This window comes from Arvicola amphibius, chromosome 13 (assembly GCF_903992535.2).
Source record: "Arvicola amphibius chromosome 13, mArvAmp1.2, whole genome shotgun sequence".
NCBI lineage: Eukaryota > Metazoa > Chordata > Mammalia > Rodentia > Cricetidae > Arvicola > Arvicola amphibius.
This window is the reverse complement of record NC_052059.1, coordinates 69,567,860-69,588,336: the sequence shown is the minus strand read 5'-3', so window position 1 is coordinate 69,588,336 and position 20,477 is coordinate 69,567,860. Positions and strand designations below refer to the sequence as shown.

The window sequence follows — 20,477 nt, the reverse complement described above, 5'->3', positions numbered from 1 at the left end:
ATCTTTGGCCTACAGGCCCATAGTTTCCAGCAGATATTTCCATGAAGCAGGAAATTTCAAAGGCAGTTCAGTCAGTATCTGCTGTGTCCTGCAGAATGTCTCGCAGACTTTTTCATGAATCAGGAACACTGAAAGATCATCTCACCTTCAGGCAAGTTCAACAGTCCTCTTTCTGCAGGTTCTTTGTGTCCAGTTTATGGCAACAGTCCCGGAAAGAGCAGTTTCTTGCCCAAATGACTATCAAACTCTATAAGGAGCCTCTTTGATGCCCATCTTCCTCTTGAAGTAGCTGGTGCTGCCAGGAGCAGATCTGTCTCATTGTCATGAAAAGCCCTAAGTTATTAAAACATATAAATGCCATATTCTGTAGCCTTTGAAAGATATTATGAATGCCAATCTAACTGAAATATATCTCTATGTATCTAGAAAATCTAACTAGCATGACTACAAGCTTGACTATTATTGATAATTATTCATTAACAACCTATATTTCTTAATTATACATTGCATTTTTAAAATGAACTACATTTTTAAAATGAACAAGATCAGAAATACATATACATATAACAAAATTGACCTTATAATCTATATAAATGCAAATTATTCATATCTATATCATATCCCCCTTTAAATGTAAAAGAACATTTATAAACAATATTTGGGAATATGGATGTAGTTATTTCTCTCTAAACTTCTTCCTGCTGTATAGGGGCACTGTTAATTAGGTCTTTCATGGTGTAACCTGTGTGCCAGATTCATCTCAGTTAGCAGTTAAGCAAAGTAAATTTTTTGAGGGTATTCACAGCAACCTTTCAGGAGGGCGTGGTCTATCATACCATATTGGGATAGAAGCAATCCACAGGGTCTCATCCTCTGTGAAAACAAATGAAGAATCTCTCCAAAGTATCATATCCTTAGATCCAAATTCTGAAGTCAAGGTATTTTCAAAATATATATCTTGCATTAGTTCAGCAGCATTTATAAACAAATGTCTTTTAGCAGCTGTTGCTTCTTCCTCAGCATTTAAACAATTCAAAGAGAGCATAATAGCATAGAGCATCAAGATTCTCTGTGTATTTTCCATCTTTGTGTAGCTTTATTTTAACCTCTATTTCTTTTATTTTTACTTTTATTATTTGAGACAGGTTCCCTGTATATCGTTGTCCTGGAATAACTCTGTGAGTCCTTGAACTCACAGAGACCCATCTGCCTCACCAGTGCTGGGATTAAAGGTGTGTGCTACAACACCTTGAACTCACAGAGATCTATCTGTCTCTGCCTCCCAGGCATTGGGATTAAAGGTGTATGCCACCACACTCAACTTCTCTCTTTTTTCTTTGTTTGTTTTATTTTTTACTTTTAAGAAATTTAACCTTTAGCCTGCATATATTTTTAACACACTGTAAATCATTTAGAGGTTCTTTTTTTCCTTTGAATCTCTCTTTACTGTATATCTCTCTTTTTCTGAATACATGAGTCTTTAAGGAGAGGATTAAAGCTTTGGCTTTGACAGCTGGATCTAGCCCATTCCTTAGCTTTCCAGCCTCATGGCTGAGGTACTGACTGTAGCCATTTTTATTGCCACAACTCTATGGCATTTCAAGGTACTTGCCAGCAAGCAAGCTGCAGCATTTTGCTCACAAAGCACAGTCAGTTGGACCGCCTGCCTGAAAGAGTCAGAGTTTGCCCTGGCAGGACGGCCCAGAAAGCCAGCATTTTAAAATGCCACAGCTTTTTTCCTGCTACAGCTGAAAACCGAAAAACATGCGTTCAGCTTTTCATCAACATCGTTTAAGTGTTCATTGCAGGACCTCTTAAAAGAGCTGAAGGGTTTTGCAGCTAAAGCTGAGTCAGGAAGCCTCTCTTAGATGAGAGTGTTTTCTTGCCTCTAGCAAGCAGAGCAGACCCAAGAAATTGCTGCCACCAAGAAAACATGCTTTACTCTATTCTTTCCCAAGCTTTCTCAAGCTTTCTGTGGATTCAGTTATCCACATGGGCGCCATTCTGTAGTAAGGAGCTGTGGGCAGGCTTGCTTTTCATCCCGCCTGGATCCCACATGGCTAGCTTTACACCCGAAATAACAACACACAAACTGTATTCATTTAAACACTGCCTGGCCCATTAGTTCCAGCCTCTTATTGTCTAATACTCACATCTCGATTAACCCATTTCTAATAATCTGTGTAGCACCATGAGGTGGTGGCTTACTGGGAAGATTCTAGCGTACGTCCATCTTGAGCCAGAGCTTCATCACATCTGACCCATAGAGGAGAGGCATGATGACTGCCCGAGGTATCTGCCTCACTCCCAGCATCCTGTTCTGTCTACTCCACCCACCTATGTTCTAACCTATCAGGCCAAGCAGTTTCTTTATTAATTAACCAATAAGCAGTTTCTTATTAATAAGCAGATAGATAGAAACACTCCTACATCAACTAACCTTCAAACCAAAATTGATTAGAGGAGATAGGCAAGGATACTACATACACATCAAAGGAAAAATATAATCCAGCATAATTATATTTCAATTCTTCAAATCGGTGCCCCCAAAATATAGGTAATTGTAAAATAAAGACAACTACAGCTAAAATTGCATATTGACACTCATAAAGATAGTATGGGACTTTAATACCCACTTCTGACCTAGGTCAGACCATAGGTCAGACAAACTGAAGCTGAACAGAGAAACTCTAATGCCAGCAGAAGTAGTAAACCAAATGACCACACAGGTATTTATAGAACATTTTACCCAAGCACAAAATAATGACCTTCTCTGTACCTCATGGGACTTTCTCCAAAATTGACCACACACTTGAACAAAAAGCAAGGCTCAGCAGATAGAACAAAATTGAAATAACACCCTACATTTTATGAGATCATTCTGGATTAAAGCTTCTCTGAGATTCCATCTTACACCTCTCAAAATAGCTAAGATCAATAATAGCACAAGAGGCAGCTCATAGGAACAGTTGTTCATTGCTGTTGGGAGTGCAAACTTGTACAGTCACCACAGAAATAATTGTGACAATTCCTCAAAAAGATGGAAATCAATCTACCTCAAGATCCAGTCATACCACTCTAGAGTATACACACAAAGGATGTTTATCCTAACATAAGCACACTTGTTCAACTACAGTTATTGCTGCTCTATTCATAATAACCAGAACTGGAAACAACCTACATGTTCCTCAAAAAAAGAATAAAGAAATTTGAGTAACCCCCTGTGCCTTATAAAAGTAAAATTCAACAACAATTCTACCCCCAGAAAGCCAACAAACTGATGGAAACTGAACAGTCAACTACTGAACCACCCATGGGTCAAGGAAGAAATAAAGACAGAAATTAAAGTCTTCCTTGAAATCAATTAAAATAAAGGCACAACATATCCAAAATCTATGGGACACTATGAAAGCAGTGCTAAGAGGAAAGTTCATAGCACTAAGTGCCCACATAAAGAAAATGGGAAAAGCTCACATTAGCAACTTAACAACACACCTGAAAGCTCTAGAATAAAAGAAGCAGACTCACCCAGGAGGAGAAGAAGACTGGAAATAATCAAACTGAGGGCTGAAATCAACAAAATAGAAACATAGAAAACAATCCAAAGAATCAATGAAACAAAAAGCCAGTTCTTTGATAAAAATCAACAAGACTGACAAACCCCTATCCAAACTAATCAAAAGGCAGAGAGAGAACATGCAAATTAACAAGTCAGAAATAAAAAGGGGGATAATAACAGATACTGAGGAAATTCAGAGAATCATTAGGTCTTACTACAAGAGCCTGTATGTCATTTACCAAAATTAAATCAAGACCAGGTGAACAATTTAAATAAACCTATAAGTCACAAGGAAATAGAAGCTGTCATCCAAAATCTCCCAACCAAAAAAGGCCCAGGACAAGATGGTTTTAGTTCAGAATTCTACCAGAACTTCCAAGAAGAACTAATACCTATACTCTTTAATATGTTCCCCATAATAGAAACAGAAGAGTCATTGCCAAACTCTTTTATGAAGCTACAGTTACACTAATACCAAAGCCACACAAAGACTTAACCAAGAAAGAGAATTACAGACCAATCTCACTCATGAACATTGATGCAAAAATTCCCAATAAAATACCAGCAAACTTAATCCAGGAACACATCAAAAACATCATCCATTATGATCAACTAGGCTTTATCTCAGAGATGCAGGGCTGGTTCAACATACAAAAACCTATCAATGTAATCCATTCTATAAATAAATGGAAAGGCAAAAACTATATGATCATTTTATTAGATACTGAAAAAGCATTGGAAATAGAAACACAAAAATACAAAAAGACAACAACACAAAGCATCAATGAATCTGAGAATTGGTTGTTTAGGAAGATAAATAAGATGATAGACCCTTTGCCAAACTAACCAAAAGAAAAAGGAAATGACACAAATTAACAAAATCAGTAATTCGCCAGGAAACAGTACAACAAACACCAAAAAATATATTTTTAATTCTTAAAAATGTCTACTTCTTAATTTGGAAAATCTGAAAGAGAATTCCTTGATTTCAGAGAACACTGATTACTTGTATTTATCCAATTCCTCTGTTATTTATATGCTTTTTGCTACTTATTTCATGATGATCCCTGCGTCTTTAGAGGAACAAACAGATGTGTATTTGAGGGCTGAATGCTCAGTGGTTTCTAATTCTCTGCACATTGACTAGTTGTGGCTCTCTGGGTTAGTCATTACATACTACAATTAGAATTTTCTCTCATACAGGTTGAAAGACACATTAATCCATGAATCATTAGTAAGTGGTTTAGTACTATGTCCACTTATCAAAATAATTCTAATATGTCCTCTCACATACCTATGATAGGTATAGATACATTGTCATGACCCCAATAATGATTGCAGTTATGGATGTGGGAGGTGATGTATGTTGTGAATATATTTTATTGCCATTGGTTAATAAAGAAGATGTTTTTGGCCAATGGCATAACAGAATAAAGCCAGGCAGAAAAAGATATAGAAAGTAGACAGAGTCAGGGAGAAGCCATGTAGCTGCCATAGGAGACAAACACTTCTGCTGGAGTCCACTGAAACTTTGCCGGTAGGCTACAACCTTATGGTAATGCACAGATTAATGGAGATGGGTTATTTTAGAATATAAGAACTAGCTAGAAATATGCTTAAACTATTGGCTATGCAATGTTTTAAATAATATAGTTTTGTGTAATTATTTTGAGACAGGGTGGTCAGGAAATGAACAAACATCCTCTGCCAACAAAATGACATGCCAACATAGTTGAAACTTTTGGGGCTAATGCACACCACCCACTTCAGGTCTGGATGCCTTTGTACCCAATTAGGGTTGGAAGGAAAGTAGTTGAGACCATGCCCATTACTCAGTGTTCCCTGCCTGGGAAGGTTGCAGAATCAGATCTGCTAGGACTGCACAGGCAGGAGAACATGGCAGATTCCTGCCACCATACACAGATATTTTCAGGCCCTGCAGTATTCTGCATGCTAGATTTATCTTTTACTCAGATAAAAATGGTTTATATGCTGCATGGTGCTTCCCAGGGTTGAGGTGGTAAGGACAGCCCCCACGCAGCAGTCTCAGAGGCAATGAACATGCCTCTGCCATTTTGGACTGGACAGAGCCAACAGGCAGGGTCAAGTTAGTCCTAGACATGCCTGCTTAGCATTAAGAAAGAAAGAGAGAGGGGGGAGGGAGAGAGAGAGGAAGAGGGAGAGAGAAAAAAGAAAGAAAGGAAGGAAGGAAGGAAGGAAGGAAGGAAGGAAGAAAGAAAGAAAGAAAGAAAGAAAGAAAGAAAGAAAGAAAGAAAGAAAGAAAGAAAGAAAGGGTGTTTCCGGTCAGACAATAATTACAGATACACAATAAAGATAAAGAAAGATTCAGATTAAAAAAACAAAAGCTTCTAAATGGGTCATGGTGTTGGATTAATGTACATAGGCTTGGAAGAGAAAAGAAAAATATATAAAGAGTTATAAAAAAGTAAATGGTTTTAAAAAAATAAAACAAAGTCTTTAAAGAGATAGAGTACAGACATTCATAGATTAAGGGAATAAAGAAAAATAAGCCACATAAAGATGGAATATACACAGAAAGTCTGGATTATGTATACTACTGTGCTCTCTTTAAATTATTTGACTTTGAAGGAACTAAGTACAGAGAGACATTTCATTGTATTGGCTGCTAAGCTATACCAACATATATATATTTTAAAGGTATATTGACTTCAAAATTTGGGTCTAAAAATTTGTTGCTTTGGAAATTAGGTTCTACTTTTGTTTCCACAGAAGATGAGCAACTATGGATTTCTTCCAGACTAATGTGGTTTGATGAAACAAGACCACTTCCCCCAAAGGTCTCCCTAGACATTCAAAATTACTTCACACAACAAAAAGCAGGAAGCAGTTTAGAAAGAACTATGCCAATGTTCTCAATTATTGTTCATAAATGTTTATTTATGTTTAAAGGGGGATATGCTATAGATATGAATACTTTGCATTGGTAAGGATCTTGGTCTATTGATACATATCTAAGATCAATTTTGTTTTATATATAATATAAATATATATTTGCTCTTGAATAAGGTATTATGTTTATGCAACTCATTTAAAAATGTAATGTATAATTAAGAAATATGTTAATAGATAATCATCTATTATAGTCAAGTTTGTAGCCATGTTAGCTTTTCTAGGTATACAGAAATATATTTCAGATGTATAGTTATTCTTCAAACCACTCAAAGACTAACAGAATATGGCATTTAAAATGTTTTAAGAACTTAGACTTTTCATGAGAATGAGACATGTCTGCTCCTGGCAGCACCAATTACTTCAAGAGGAAGATGGGCATCAAAGATGCTCCTTATGGAGTTTGTTAGCCATTTGGGCAAGAAACTGCTCTTGCCTGGACTGCTTGACTGGACTTGCAGGACCCACAGAAAAATGACTGCTGAAGCTGCCTAAATAAGGTGCAACAATCCTTCAGGGTTCCTGCTTCATGAAAGAGACTGCCAGATATTCTGTAGGACACAGAAAAAAGTGCCTGACAAATTGACAATATAGGTGGAATTGCTTTTGAAATTTCCTGCTTCATGGAAAAGTCTGCCAGATACTTTGGGCCTGTAGGCTGAAGATGGATGCCTGCAACATTACAGAAGAACTATGGGTGACTCTCCAGACAGTGAGATGTCACTGTCAGTTCTAGAGTTTTGGATGTTGCTTACAATGTGCTTCCTGTTTATTTATATCCTTTTGGAGTCTTTGATGAAGTTGAAGTTATAGTCATAGTTTTCTGTCATTATGATAAAAGATAAAGTATATATAAATATTGTAACTGTAGTTCTTGCTTGATACCTGTTTTCTTATATGTAATTTTACTATGTTAAAAATTAAAACCTTCCTTTTTATTTAAACAGAAAAATGGAAATAGTGTGAAAATTTCTTTCTATATTTTGCTTTTATTGATTAATTAATAAAGCTGTTTTGGCCAGTGGCTTATCAGAATAGGGCAAGGCAGGAGTTCCAAGTAAATAGAGGACAAGAGTATAGGTGAAGTCAGTGAAAAGCCTGTAGCCCCACTGGAGACAGACACTAGATAGAACTATTCCCGGTAAACCACAGCCAGGTGATGATACACAGATTAATAGAAATGGATTAATTTAAGTTGTAAAAGCTAGCTATAAATATGCTTAATCTATTGGCCAAATAGTATTGCAAATAATATCATTTCTGTGTGATTATTTTGAGTCACAGTGGTTGGGAAACAAACTGGCAGCCTCTGCCAATAGGTATGTGTTTCATCTTGTAGAGAAAAATAAATCCAATAAACAAAATGGCTGGTTAATCACACAATAATCCTGCCACTATTATAGAAGTAGAAATATCTTGCCAGACCTGTTGTCATTGTAGGCCACAGTGTTGATAGACCTTTAATTCTTAAACATTTATTAAAAAATTAATGGTAAAATATTCAAGGTACAACAGCAATCTTTCTTTATATAAAAACTCTGTACAATCATTGCTTCACAGATATACATTATGAGGTCAGAAGGGGAGTGAGAACAATAAAAATCTACTGTATCATTATATTTCAAGTCAACAATAGAGTATTACTGTATTCATGGTGTTGAACATCTAAAATTCAGGAATTATTCAGAAATTTTTTATTTCACATGATGAAATTATCTCTGACAAACATCTTCCCATTTTCTTCAGACACAGACAGACCCTGATAACCACTATTACATTACTTGGTTTAATAAATTTACTTTATAAATTATCAAAAAATCAGTACCCTGAGCAAACACAAAAGTGATTTAAGGACTAACATTCATTTGTTGAAGTTCATTTCTACAAGCTCAATATGGGTTAAAGAAGATTATGTGTTGCTTCTCATAAATATTTTCTTACAGTAAAAAATTTATTCTCCTCTCCCATGGTGAAAATGAAGGTTAATCTCCAGAGAACAAAAAAGCGATTTTTCCAGGAAAGGAGTAGTATGGGTGACAGGGATGTTAAAGTTATCTGCTAGAATAAGGGAGAGTCAAGAAAAACTTTCCAGGCAGCAGTATGGTAGTGTACCCATGTAGACATAAAACAAAAAAGGAGCAAAGACCTAGAGAACCTTTAAAAGCTATGACTCCACAATTTTGCATTTTAGTTGGCTTGGTTTATTGTAGTGTTCTCTGTTGCAAAGAGGTTTTCTGGTGAGAGGTGGAAGGGAGGGGAGGGAAGAGAGAGGAGGAGGGGAGGAGATGGAAATTTTTAATAAAAAAATGAGGAAAAAAAGAATCTAAGAGACAAACAAAAGTGATAGTGCATACGAAGGACCCTGGAAGGTGGATATAATCAGCACGTATCATCCTCATGCATGGAATCAAGCCCTTGGTTTTATATTCTTAACACATGACAAAAAAATAAGTCTCTAATGGTTTCTCACCAAAAAAAGAATAAACATTTATAGATGGTTGTTAGGGATTATGCTGTCTCAGTTGATACATCTACAAAACACTCCCACAACTAAGGTTCGGGGACCATTATAGAAAAGCACCTGAAAAAAATTGTAAGAACCAAACGATCAGGGAGTTTGCTATGAGATATGTGTCCTAGTAACATCAGAGTTTATAGAGCTAATGTCTCACCAAGATGACTGCCAAAATGTAAGATGAACAAAAATGACATTAACAAACATACCAAAGTGGAAGAGGAAAAGTCCATGAAGTCTCAACTCTACACAGTGAACTACAGGAAACTAAGGAAAGGTAGTATCCTTGAAGGAAATGAGAGAGCCAGGTGCCAGAAAATCCCTGATCTACACAGACCCTCCATGTCCAGACCCAGAGAATGAAATACACCCTGAAAATGGGACCAGAGCCCGAGGAGAAAACACTTTGCCCCTGAACCTAGAGCTGGAGAAAAGTCTGCGGACTTTGAAACCTGTTGTACATCTGCTTCTGCTGTTGTAGTCGCTGCTGCTATTCTTGCTGTTGCTGCTGCTTTAGATGAATGGAGGGACCCAAGTTAACTCACAAATAAAGACTCTCTGTTTTTGCATCATAGTTGGTCTTGTGGTGGTTATTTTTGTTCGAGATTTGGGGTCAACAAAAAGAGCACAGCAATTAATTGTCCAATGCCAAATCATCATCCCCAATTACATATATTCAAGTAATATTACATGGAATCAAAGTTTATATTTAAAAATATATGTATATAAAATACATATATTAAGCAACATCAATTTTTAAAAAGTGGTCATAAAGTTGATAGAGAGCAAGGATGGGTATATGAGAAGATTTGGGGAGAGAAAAGAGAAAAAGGAAAATTTATAATTAAGGTATAATCTTAAAATTTGAAAAAAATAACATATATTTTCTCATTTTTTCTCTGCTTTGATCAAAAAATAAAAATTTTAAATAACACAATGTCACCAAACAACCTCAGTTATTTTGTGCTTGATTAAGGCAAGCTAGGGGGATGATGGGAAATGACATGAAAGGAAAACTGTAAAAAGAGATAGATGCTTCCAAATAGAACACACAAATTGGGATAAAATCGGCCAGGACCTAGCTTGCATTTCCTTTGAGATGTGTATTTTCACAAGGAAGGTGAGCAGAACCTAAACACCTGAGAAGTGCGATCAAGAGCTCTCCTCTGTCCAGGAGGCACTCATGTAGTGCCTGTGTCTAAGAGCACAGCAGGAACAGAGAGACGAGTGTGTAAACTGTATACCACATGGATGTCTCTATGTAGGCCCTCGTGTAGTGCCTGTGTCTAAGAGCACAGCAGGAACAGAGAGACGAGTGTGTAAACTGTATACCACACAGATGTCTCTATGTAAGCACTCGTGTAGTGCCTATGTCTAAGAGCACAGCAGGAAAGAGAGACGAGTGTGTAAACTGTATACCACATGGATGTCTCTATGTAAGCACTCGTGTAGTGCCTGTTTCTAAGAGCACAGCAGGAACAGAGAGACGAGTGTGGAAACTGTATACCACATGGATGTCTCTATGTAAGCATTCATGTAGTGTCTGTGTCTAAGAGCACAGCAGGAACAGGGAGATTAATGTGTAAACTGTATACCAGAAGGATGTCTCTATGGTTAAGAGCAATTGCTGATCTTTCAGAGGAGCTGAATACAGTGCTGAGTACCACATAGGTTCTAACTCATTACTGCAATTTCTGTGAATTGACACCCTTTTCTAAATTTTGTATACAACAGGCACAGGTATAGAAGCATACATGGAGGCAAAACACTAATCTACATAAAGGAATTATTTAAATCAATATAATCACTACAAGAAACAGGCAGTGGCCATCAAACCACCAGAACATCGTGGAGAATCAACTACATAGAGATATGGTCTAATTTTGACCTGTGTGTTAAAGAAAGACAAACTTCAATGACTTCCTTTGGCTTTCAGTTTGGTCATTACATGTCTGTGTGATTGTTAAAACTGTCCCATTATGAGAATTTCCTTTACATCCCTATCTTTCACAACAGTTTAACAAATAGGTGCTTGTAATGACACTATCCCATTTGAAAAGTGCTTTTAAAAAGTGATATCATTGGAGATCTCTTACAAATGTCACCATACTTTGGTTGAGAAAAGAAAAAGAAAATGGAAAATCAAAGCTGAGATGATAGTGAGGGCAAAGTGTTTGAATCAGAAGCAGGAACAAGTGCATCTCTTCTTTGGAGAGCCACAGTAGCCTAACTAGAGAAACTCCCTTTGCATGGAGAGCACACATGATGATAAAACTGAACAGTGGGTGAGTGGAAAAGGTCACATAAGTACTAAACTAGCAAGTCTTATTTTTATATGGAAGCAAGGAGAAACATCGGTAAGTTTGACTATGTGGGAATGAAATGTTTTTTTTGTTTGTTTGTTTGTTTTTTTTTAAAAAGACTTCTGGGAGATCCATCTTGTAGTATGATGTGATGCTGAAAATAAGATTCTCCAATGGTCTGGAAAAAGAGCAAGGCATTAGACTATAGTGTGAGCAATGAAATAAAGAATAACACCCCAAAGGATCAAAAGAAGCTGTGTCTCAACTCTTGAAAAAGAGAGAAGAAAAAAAAGTCTAATACTTGCTTGTAATTTATCCAAGGTGATGTTGAGAATACCAAAAGTAAGGAAGCAGAAAGCCCTCTGCCATTTGGCTCTTGATATTATATAACCTACTGCCCCATTAATCAAAATGAATTGATCTATTTATAGAATTATGGTCATGACACATTACACAATGAACAAACTGTGGGTTAGTTATTCTTTTACTTAAAATGCTAAGATATTATTACTGTGGTTATAGAGAAAGTGAAATTATTGGCTATAGCATAAAAATCCTTTAGTGTTTTTACTCTTAATTAAATTAAAATTTAATCCCTTTATCTATCACATTTATCCATTGTACTTAAACAGATCCATTATTTCTGTTGCATACTTTAAACATATGAACTATATTTTATCATTATGTGTAATTCAATCAAATTGTCTATAATAGTACCTGAAAAATTAAATCGAATCTAGAATAATGTCATTTTTTTGTAATTTAATAAATGCATGCCACATTACCCCTACCTGATTTCTCATATAAAAACCATTTAACAAACTATATGGCGAATGATTAACTTTTTCATAGAAGTTTTTACTTCCTGGTTTCGAAGGGTATAAATCACAGGATTCATCAAGGGAAATATTACAGTGTGGAAGAAAGAAACCACCTTGTCAGCTGCTAAAGCTGTGAATGGGCGTGTATAGATGAAGATTGCAGGTCCAAACATAAGAAATATAATTATGACATGAGTGGTACATGTCGATATAGCTTTGTTCTTTCCTTCAGAAGCTGACCTGTGAACATGGCATAAAATAACTGCATAGGAAGTCAGCAGCCCAAGGAAGCAGACAAGGGTAAGCAGGCCACTGTTGAATATCATTAGGAGCTCAACAGCAAAGGTGTCTGTGCAGGCAAGCTTGATGACCTGAAGAACATCACAGAAGAAATTATCCAGATGGTTTGGACCACAGAAAGGCAAGCGGAGGATGAGGACAACCTGAATTACGGAATGAACAAAGCCTCCAAGCCATGGAGCCAACAGCATCACATAGCAGGCTCTAGGGCTCATGACAGTGGAATAGTGTAAAGGCCTGCAGATGGCAATGTAGCGGTCGAAGGCCATCACAACCAGAAGTAAAAATTCCCCTCCTCCAAGAAAGTGCAAGAAAAATAGCTGAGTGATGCAGTCTTTATAGGAGATTACCTTCTTCTCAGAGAAGATGTCCACCAACATCCTGGGAGTCACGATGAAGGAATAGGAGGCATCCAGGAAAGCCAAATTTCCCAGGAGGTAATAAAGTGGGGCACCGAGCCCAGGGTCTGATAAGATGGTGAGGATGATGAAGACATTTCCAGGCAAGATGATGGTGTAGAAAATTAAGCTCAGAACAAAGACCAAGAGCTGAATTTCCTGTGACTGTGTGAGTCCTATGAGGATGAATTCTGTGACAACTGTCCTGTTTTCTGTCTCCATCACCAGTCCCTACAGAACATAACAAATCAAATGTTTATCACTGTATCTTCCACCTAGATCATAGCTATTCTTCTTCTAGAAACATGGTTAGACACAAGCAAATGGTCCCACCACTCTCCATATCTAATCTGTCTCTTCTGTCCTTTAGCTTCTGCATTTCACAACTGCCAAACATTCTACTCTTTAGACTTCCTGCCAGCTTTAGTCCTGACCTCCTATTTGACTCTCATGTGCAGAAAAAGTTGCCATTGTTCTGGGTTTATTTCTCAATGCCCTAAGATTGAATTTTTGTTTTGTTTTGTTTCTGTTTTTGGCAAAGTAAGCAACCTACTTCCACTTATTAAAGTCTTCATGTATATATTTTACAAGGGGATGGATGAGTATTGATATTAAACAGGAGTGATACACATATTCAATGCCTTAACTATAATGTGATTGTTTTACATGTATACTTACTTACCAAAATAAATTGTATTATCAGTTGATATTTGTTTTTAGATATCAATTATTCCTTAAGTGTGCTGACTTAATTAAACACACACACACACACACACACACACACACACACACACAATTTCCTGAGGACATCTTTCTTTACAGAGAATGTATCCTTCGGGCCATTACTGAAGTTATAACTGGTACTTTCCTCCATATAATCTCCCTATGAGAAGAGTACACTGTATCAGAATGAATATGAAATTTTACTGTTATATTAACTATAGCAATTTCATGACAAGTATATTTTTATCTAAGTTTTTAAAATCCTGTCTTTTAGTTTTTGCAGCATCATTCTGTTGTTCACTATAAAATGTACAAAGAAACTTTTAGGCTATTTACATAGAGCAGATTGAAAACAGAGTTGAAGGAAAGGAGGCTTCAATACCTACAACTGAAGAGACAGAGTGAAAGAGAATAGGAGTAAGAAACAAATGTCTCAAATTAAAAATCACTTCACATGTTTATAATTACACCTCTTTAAAGAAATCAAAGATTTTCTCTATCTCTGTTTCTCTTTCATCTGTCCTCTAACCTTATATTGATAGATTTAATAATGACCCAAATTTCCCTATATTGTCAAACTAAGAAGTATAGAAAAAGCACATTAGATCAGAAAAACACATACACACAAGTGTGTGTTCATTCACTAAAAAGATAAATATATGGATACATACATATTGCATCCTAAGAAAAAAATTGCTGAAATATGTATAGTAGATATTAACATACTCATGTGCTCACCGGAGGCACTAAACAAACTTGATGTTATTAGCACTAAAATAAAGACCTGTGGTGAATCTAGATGCGGGTGGTACTAAGGGGATTCAGAGAGACATACTGATGGGTGTGATCAATACCCCTCATAGAAATACATAGATGCACAAGGTATGCTACGTACTAAGAAGTAAGTGGGTGTGATATAGATTTTCTTTTTCTTAATTTTAGACTGAAGTTGTTGAGTTTGTTAACTGCATAAATCTAAGATGACAAAATCAGAACTTACATGGATTTAACATCAGCCTGCTGTCAATGACAGAGATCTTTGTTCGTCAGTATTACTTGCAAAAAGAGAACCTCTTTTCCCAGCTGTGTGGGAAACCATGTCAGCGTTTTTCTTTTTCAAAACCAGGAGCCAAGGAAATATTTTTTTTCAATTATCAACATTTCTGTATTGGTTAATGTTTATATTCTCTCTTGTTTCAGTTGGTAGGTATAAATTTATGTCTAAGAATAAACATCAAAACAATTTGTATTTTTTGGCAGGGTAGGTCTTTATTTGTGGGTCCAAGCAGGCCCAGCCATGTTGTCCATGGTGAACAATTTGTATTTTTGAAAACTATGTGTAATTCTAATAAAACAGTTCTAAGTGTCTGAAGAAGAACATACTGTGTTGCTGACAGTGCACTCTAATTTGGCATTCATTTAGCATTTTATTTTTGCTATGCTTCTTTGCATTCAAGACAATAAGTATAAAACCTGAAGAACTGCATTATTTATCCCTTAGTTTTATTCTTTATAAAAATGAAGAATAGTGAGAACATTTACCTCTCTAACAATCCACCAGTTCTCTCACACAACAAACATCGCCTTCTAATGAAAGAGGCAATACCTGATGTTCCAACTTTGTTCTTAAATTTTTCTTATAAGAGAAGGGCCTTTTACAGTTTGACATACACAATTAATTTGTGATGCAATGGAGAATGGGCCTTGGGAATTTTCAGGCTAACTAGGCTGTAGGGAATTTTTGTGGGAATTGTCAAAATGCCAGCAGGTTATGGACAAAGAAGGAAACTAGGGATTTATTACATATAAATGTCCAAATAAATGTCAATCAAGATTTATAAGGCAAGAAGTGGGTTCTAAAACAAACTTTCTGTCACTGACAGATTAGAGACCCTTGAACAGGTACTAACCTCCCTGAGAACAACCTTTCATGGCACCAGAGGCACTATTCAAGCTTCCAAAGAAGGACACAAGCCCTACCCAGCTCTGATGCCTATGACCCACAGTGATGACTACCATGCACTAGTGGTCACTCATACCTTAATGGTAACAAATAAATCTCTAACTGGACTTAAGACTCAACAAGAGGGAGATCATGTATTGTACTTGGAATCTAGCTAACCAATCAGGGCTAGTGCAGTTGTGGTCATTGGAGGAGAATCAACAACTACAAACTTACTGAACCAGCACAATCCCTAACAACAATATATAAACATCTGTCCTTGTGTTCACAGATAAGTGTAGTCTCCACCCCTCATTAAGAAAATTCCTCCTTGCAGGAGAAGGAGACCATGACAGAAAATTACAACCAATCCAACCGTAGATTTGTGGATACATCTTAACTGACACATCCATAAAAACACCCCTAAATGTTTGTCTCAGGGAGCATTTCAAAAGGGGGCTTAGAAAGTTTGTAAGAACATAAGAATCAGAAAGTTTACTATGAGATGTGTACCCTAGTAATATCAGAAATTATAGCCATAAAGTCTTACCACTGTGGTTGCCCAAATGTGACCTCAACAAGGATTATAATGACCATGCCACAGGAGACAAGAAAAGCCCACAATATCTCAACCTTATACAAACTACTATAGGCAACAGAAAGTCAGGGTGTGGAAGACATGATATTTCCCAAAGAAGAAATATTAATTGCCCAATGACAAATGATCAGTCCTAAAAACACACATACCAGTAAGCTTATGGGTGAATGGAGTATATTTAAGAAAATATATGTACGTATATGTATATGTGTGGTTGAATACATATTTGCATACAATAATATTTAGAGAAAAAAGAAGAACTAAATTTGAAGAAGAGCTATATGGAAGAATTTGAAGGAAGGAAGTAGGAGTAAGAAATTTTGTAATTGGGGCTAGAGAGATGGCTCAGAAGTTAAGAGCATTGCCTGCTCTTCCAAAGGTCCTGAGTTCAATACCCAGCAAACACATGGTGGCTCACAAACATCTGTAATGGGGTCTGGTGCCCTTTTCTGGCCTGAAGGCATGCACAAAGACAGAATATTGTATATATAATAAATAAATAAATATTTTTTTAAAAAAGAAATTTTGTAATTATAATATCAAAAATAAAAGAAAAATCAGTTTTTTGTAACAGTAGGGGACCATTACAGAAAACCACAACAAAAATGCTGAGTTTTAGAGCCCAGAGCAATGGAAACATCTATAGTACAACTCTCACACCTAAAGCTCTAGAATAATTTCACAAGTGGGGTCAAAAAGTTTCTAAAAGCCAGAGTAATAGGACGTTTGTTGTGAGATTGTGTCTCTTAGAAATTTAAAAAGCTGTACACATAAATATCTCAGCAACAGTAGCTGACCAAGAATGATAATAAAAGACATGCTAATATGGACATGGGAAAGCCCACAAGACCTCAACACTATACAAAGAACTATAGACAACTAAAGAATATTATTCTTTCCCTAGGAAAGAGCACACCAATTTATTATCTAATGTCAGATATTCAGTTCTGAAATCAAATAAACAAATAACATTATACAGACTGAGCAGGTAGGACTTATGTATGAAGGAATAGATAACAACAATTAATTAAGAGGAGGCTACAAATTCAAGGTGAGCAATGGCAGGTATATGGGAGAGTTTGTATGGAGAATGGGAAATGGAGGAAAAAGAAATCATTGCCTTGGTAAGAAAGTGCAGTAGTAGAAGTCATGTTACTGAAGAGTTGGGGTTTCTTTTGTGGATTCTCAGACTTATTGATGCAAAAACTTAAAAACTGATTTAGAATGAATCTTTTATTTATTTTTATAAAATAGTTGCTTTTTAAATTATAATTACATCAGTTCTTCCCTTTTTATTTCCTCCAACTCCTCCCATGTCCCTTCTTGCTGCCTCTCAAATTCATGACTTTGTTTCCCTTAACTGACATTTTACTCTCTCTCTCTCTCTCTCTCTCTCTCTCTCTCTCTCTCTCTCTCTCTCTCTCTCTCTCACACACACACACACACACACACACACACACTACAAAACATATAAATATAACCTGCACCATCTGTGCAATGTTACCTGTATGTATGCAATTTTCGGACTGACCAACTGTCAATGGATAATCAACTGTAGTCCTATATCCTGAAGTTCATATTGCTCCTGCTCTCAGCATTCCTTAGCTGACTGTATTTCTTATTGTCTAGGGATGCAACCTCATGAGATTTCCCCATTGGGCTGAATGTTAAAGATGATTTCATTAGAGTTTGAATTAAAAGTTACAGGGCTATCAATCTGTAAATCCAGTAGCTTCTCAGAGAAGAAAGATGAAGAAGAGAGAGAAACTCACACTTTCAGTAGTGGGTGGACAGTGGAGACCTGTAGGCATCTACCTGAAGGGAAGGAAACATCAGAGAAAACTATGATGCATTCCAGAGTAACAAGGTAAGCTTGTTTAGAGTTGTGGATAGGTTTCAAAGAAAAAAATTAAAAGAAGGGAAAAGGAAAGGCTATGGTTTTTGAGTTTTGGTTAAAACTCAAAAAAGGTGTAGTACAAGTAAAGACTGCAGTGAGAAAGGTGTTGTTGGGAGGTGTAAATGTACTTCTTACTGAATATAGAAGTGTTCTTCCCATATCCTCAGCAGTTCTTCTGGTAGTTCATATTTTCTTAGGGGTGGTCAGGTAATTGACAGGTCTGCTTGATATAATATGTGATATATGTTGAGTCCTATGCCAAAAATTAAAATAAGATCACTCTTCTGCCTAATGGGATAGCTGAAGGAAACAAATAATTTGAACAATACAAATTACTGACCAGTTGATTGACAGGCCCGGTAAGATCAGGAGCTTAAGTGAGAGATAATAATAAAATAATATTTGGAGCAGATAAAAATGGTATGACTTCCTCCAGTGCCAGACTTAGATTCATTGTATTGTACTGTATTAGAATCATTCAGATTCCATTGTATTGACCAATCACAATTAACCATCATTGAATTGGTCTTTCGAAAACTTTCTCCTTTTCAGTTGGTAAATTGGAGGTTGGCTCCTTAGTCAAATGCAGGGGAGGGATTAATCCTCAAGTTACTTCAAGCCTTCTAAAGCCCATTGAACTGCCTATCTTTCCCCACTAGACATTCAGACAAAAATTATTTAGGAGATGGTCAGTGAGGTGATCACTTTTCTCTTAATGGTTAATAGAAGAGTTTAGTGTCTTTGTCCTTGCTGACTTTCAATTCTTGCAGGATGATCAGAAGACTCAGACAGATAGATTTGAATTGTTGCTGGGCCATCAGAGGATGGATACACTATGAAAAGAAAACATAAAATTAACACAGCAGTTAAGTATGAAAGTTCAAAATGTATTTGGATTGTTACAAAAGTTACAATAGATATTACCTATCCTTGTCATGAAAACCTAGAGATCCAAATGTAAATTATTCTTGTTAATCAGCTAATATGGGAAGGCTCCTTGATATTTGAGGTAGAAGCTAAAAGTCTATTTGTATATTTTTTAAAGCTGTATTAAATAGTCACAAGGAAGGAAGGTCACATTCAGGGGTTGACAATAAAAGATATAACACTTTAACTCTCTGCAATCAGCCAACCTGGCTTCTAGAATTACTAATTCAGTTATGGTTCTTTTCCTAAGATCCTTAGCACAAGCATCACATTTCTTTTATATGAAGGCAAATTTTATATCACGTTGCTAGGAATGGAATATCCATTCCTAAAATCTGATATACAAAGACTGAGTAGGTAAGAAGGATAGCAAGAAAGAAATCCCTGGGTCATTTTAAGTTTATTTGCTATTGTGATGTGACTCTGATTTTTTGCCATCCTCTTCATTTGATATAATATTTCCATGTTATAGATATAAGAATATTACACCCAAGCTTAAAAATGGTCATGACACAAAACAATACATAAGATAATGAAATAAAACACTATATACAAACATGGTACAATTAAAGTAAGGTATATCCAACAACTAAAAATAGACTTATGTCTCTACTCTTTTGAGATGTAAGTTAAAATTACAAAAAATATGAAAAGATGAAGCTAAATTCAATACCACCCTCTGGAAGTCTCAGGGAACAATACAGAAGAGGGAACAGAATGAATATAAGACCCTTGTCTCTTATAAAAAGAATAGGGAATAAGGCTGTGAAATGCTATTTTTAGCAAGACACAATTGTAATCATGAGTTTATTGCAGCTGTAGTTGCCTGTACTGGGCTTGCACAATACTGAGCCCAACAAAAGGCAGTCATGAATGGGGAAAGTCTCAGAGGTCCTAATCCTCACAGATGAATGAACGTTGCTTAATTTGCTCTTGCTGTGGAAAAACAGTATGACAAGGGCAACTTACAAAAAAAATCATTTAATCATTTAATGTTGGAACCCACAATTCCAAAACCTTGTGTACATGACCACCGTGGTGTGAGTATGGTGGGGTAGGCAGCAATGTCACTGGAACAATACCTGAAAGCTCAAATATTGGGACAATGACCATGAGACAGAAAGACAACTAACTGCTGAGGGTGTAGGCTTTTGAGACTGCTAAGCCTGCCCCCAGTGACATACCATCTCCAACAATGCCTCACTTCCTAATCCTTCCCAAACAGTTCCAGCTCCTCAAACTAGGGACCAAGCATTCCAATGTATGAATATATATGTGCGTGGGGGAGGGGGGCATTATCATTTAATCTACCACACTTGATTCCCTAGCCTCTGTAGGCTTGTAGCCATCCCATATTGTAAAAATACATTAGGTGAAACCTCAAAAGTCCCCATAGTTTTTTCAACTTCAACACATTTTCAAATCCCAAAGTCCAAGCCTCTTCTAAGACTCAACACAATCTCTAACTTGTAACCCCCAGCAAAACTGAAATTAAAAAACAAATGACATACTTCCATATACAGTGTCACCGAACATACATTACAGTTCCACAGAGAGGGAAAA

The 20,477-nt window shown here is 36.4% G+C and overlaps 1 protein-coding gene across 1 annotated transcript; it reads right to left on the bottom strand.

Annotated features, from left to right (window-relative positions):
* Positions 1-12,122: 12,122 nt before the first annotated feature.
* Positions 12,123-13,049, bottom strand: LOC119800433 (olfactory receptor 4N4C-like). Its single transcript, XM_038310613.1, has one exon. It carries the CDS (start codon positions 13,047-13,049, stop codon positions 12,123-12,125), a length of 927 nt encoding a protein of 308 aa, XP_038166541.1.
* Positions 13,050-20,477: the final 7,428 nt, after the last annotated feature.

What these genes read in the sequence shown, in the direction of transcription:
- LOC119800433 (XM_038310613.1), bottom strand. Translation starts at nt 13,049, where the DNA reads ATGGAGACAGAAAACAGGACAGTTGTCACAGAATTCATCCTCATAGGA.